Genomic DNA, 3,478 nt, shown 5'->3' on the forward strand with positions numbered 1-3,478 from the left:
AAAAAAATGTTGAGAACTTAAGAAGTCAACATTGAAAGGGGGAGAGGGGAGAGGAAGTGGGAAAGGTTTAAATTTAGAAAAGGTGCTTTTTAATGAAAGTGTCTCAACAATTTTGCAACTTGTTGTAGCTCTTATAATATAAATGACCTCTCACAAATCCCTAATCACTTGGAATCATAAAAATGGAGATCAGCTTGCTTTCAGGCTATGGAAATGACACAATGGGTTCATCTTCAAAATAGTAATTTTTCTAATATCAAACAAAAGAATACTAATGAATGACTCTCCGCAGACAGAAAATAAGTATTAGATTCATCTTGCAAGGATCAAATAGCTTAATTAAACATGCAATACTTCAGTTTTGAATCACTACATTTGTCTGTTGTTACAACAGCATTAAAATCTCTATTTTTACTGTACATCATAATTTATAATAGGTTGAGAAAGTAAAATGCAGAAAATATTAACTACTGGGGCACTTAAAAGATCAAAGTTTTGTAATATCCATGGGCAAATGAAATTATATTTACTAGTAAACTCTGCTTTATTTATACCTGTACTTTTTCTTCTTTAATTTGTCTAGTTTCTTTGAAAAAATTATGACTTTTGGATTAGCTGGATCAACTTTTGATACCTGCATATCAACTTTATCCCCCTGTTGTGCAATATATTCAATTAATGCATCACTGCGTGCCACAGTATACGCAATAATATCCTTAACAATCAGCAGAGCCTGCTCCACTTGTTGCACATTTAACAGCTCTACACTATGCCGCACACCCATTATATTTACACTGGTTTCCTTTTCGTTTTTGAAACGAGAAGTCAACTTCTCCAGATCCCTCTGTATAGATGCTCCTTCCATTTTAACAAAATTCATTTGATCAGATATTACTCTGAAAAGGAAGATGGCTGTCTTCAGAGTATCTGCTATTGGTTCTTTGAGTTTATCCACTGACACAAGAGGATGAACGTCAAGGTGGAATTCATATTGACCATCAATACCACCATGACAAAAGCCGATTCTCATATCTGCAAGTGACATACCAAAGAAAAGTATAAATATTTCAAGATATGCAAGACTTAATTTGTGAATGGTTTGCTCCATGATAAAAATAGCAAAGGCCTAAAAAACCCTTGTCACCCCATAAAATGCCACAAGTTGATTTTAATCTAGCTAAAGCCAGATGATTGGTAGTGACAATGGGGGGGGGGGGGGGGGGGGAAGGGTGATATTAGGAATAAAATGGGAAATAACTGCCATGACTATTAATGGGGTGAGGTGAGGGTGAGGGGTAAGGGGTAGGGGATAGGGGCTAGTGTGTGAAGGGTACCAGAGCTGAAACAACACAAACCTTCACAAAAATGCTAACCTTATGTCTAACATAGTGTTAAATTGCCATAGTGTTTATGCCTAAACATTACCTAAAGCATGTTAGCATTTTTGTAAAGGCTTGGGTTGTTTCAGCTCTGGTACCCTTCACCCCCTATCCCCCACCCACTACCCCTCACCCCTACGAATAGTCATGCCGACAATCACATATATTGCAATATAATTTCCATCTCTGTCATTCATTTCATTATACTGAGAACACACTGTTTTAGTCATAGCAGTATAGCGGGACAATAACTGTCACTAGAATCTAGTTTAATGGCCTCGCACCCATGAGATTCCTACAGAGCGTTTTCACATGACGTCACGGCGGCCATGTTGGTGTTCCAAAACAAAGGAATGGCGGCCATGATGGCGTACCAAACTAATTCTCCGGGAATTGAAATCTATTTTTATGCAAATACTTTCTTTTGTTTCAGTAACCCAATATGGCTGCTGGTCAAGTGAGTGAAAATGCTCCATATCTCGGTGGTCGAGCATCTGAACTAGTAAAATTATTGGGAGGTCATAGGTTTGACTCCAGCAAAGAACCACTCAGATTTTCTAAAAGTAACTCAAGTCACCATTGAAAAAATATCATGTCTTCACAACATAGAAAAGCCCCACTAAACCATAAGAATTATTTACAAAAAAATAATGTTGCAAGAAAACCTGAACAAATTGAAGCTTTCAATGTCATGTTTTTCCTTACCATAAAATTCCAGCTAATAAAATCATAATTTAGCATGTATACTGCGAGCAGCCTCTCTTTGCTCTAGAATTGTTGAAACAAATGTATACATTGAACTTTCAATGGCTGAAGCTACTGTGGGAATTGGTTAGAGTAAAAAGAAACAACAAACGCCCACGGTATTTATGATGCACAGTTTCAGCCATTTTGAAGTGTTCGTTCATTTCAACGATTTAGCTGAGCAAAAGAGACTGCTCACAGTCTATTTAACACGTTGATTCCCTTACATAATAATGTTTAAAAAATCATGCATTCCCTACTGACAGCTAAATCTGTTTTGAGAAAAAATAATAATAGGTCCAACCCATATACCATCAATAGTGTTTCAGTTCTGAAAATCTTTCCAGGTTTCATTTTAAATATCAGAAATTATAAAATCCTCTAATCTGGACGATTTTTTGAAACAAACAGCACTAGTCACCACCTTTCTATGGACAGCTTGTATTACTTTCTGTACTTTGCTCTGGTGCTGAAGACAGTTTGCATTAAGAAACGGTCCAGATAAGAACGATAGCAACAACAGCAACGAACATGTTGGAATTCAATTGGTATGCAAAAAGGTGATAACTTTTCTATTGTCTGTACTTACTTCTGATTGGCTTAAACAGCAAAAGTTAACAAAACTTCATAAAAGCAGTATTATATTCATCCTTACTTTCCAACCATCTTCCATCTTTCATCTAGTCTCAGTTTAAATGATTCCACAGAAATCGTATGTGGGGAACATGTAAAATTGTAAACGTTTCTTGGCTTTTGTTTTCAACTCTTGTGATTGGTCAAAATCTTTTAACACAAAAAAACACCCTTTCAGAGTGGGCTGTAAATGAATTTTATTGCGTTAACGGCTTTCCTGTAGGTTTATTCATTATCTGTGTAAAAATGATAACATTCCTATGTGGGGAAAGTAATTTTTTACTTTCTAAAAGTTGTATCATGGCACTTCTTAGTGTTGTCATTAGATTTCAAATACACTGTTGATTGTTGAGTACCTCTGTTGATGCAATTTTCACAACAGAAAAGTTGTAATAATGTTGTTTTACAGAGGCACACCACCTTTCATTTTCTTATTGATACAATGACTTGAATTAGAGAATGCAACAAAAAAGACAAACTGTCTTTGGTCTTTTTTCTATGTTTAGATTGAAAGTGGGAATAATTTATTAATAAATTAATAATTTATTATAAGTACCAGTAATAGATAATCCTTACATTGAAACAAAACCACATCAAAACAGCAAGCTAATCACCTGGAGGCAGAAAATCCAAACATTTCACAAGAGGACAATCATGATCCAAGCCCATGACCCCCTTAAACTCTTGTTCACCATCTTTTAATAATTTCCATTCATGCAAGA

At 35.5% G+C, this 3,478-nt stretch overlaps 1 protein-coding gene across 1 annotated transcript in view; it reads right to left on the reverse strand.

Annotated features, from left to right (window-relative positions):
* Positions 1-355: 355 nt before the first annotated feature.
* LOC138026106 (uncharacterized) overlaps positions 356-3,478 on the reverse strand; it is a 5,866-nt gene continuing 2,743 nt past the window's right edge. The window contains exons 3-4 of the mRNA XM_068873304.1: positions 3,371-3,478; positions 356-1,032 (exon numbers count right to left, since the gene is read on the reverse strand). The exon at positions 3,371-3,478 is cut by the window's right edge and continues 60 nt beyond it. Of these exons, the coding sequence (XP_068729405.1) occupies positions 545-1,032; positions 3,371-3,478 (596 nt within the window). The 3' untranslated portion in view covers positions 356-544. The remainder of the gene's footprint in view (positions 1,033-3,370) is intronic.

This window comes from Montipora capricornis, chromosome 12 (assembly GCF_036669925.1).
Source record: "Montipora capricornis isolate CH-2021 chromosome 12, ASM3666992v2, whole genome shotgun sequence".
Lineage (NCBI taxonomy): Eukaryota > Metazoa > Cnidaria > Anthozoa > Scleractinia > Acroporidae > Montipora > Montipora capricornis.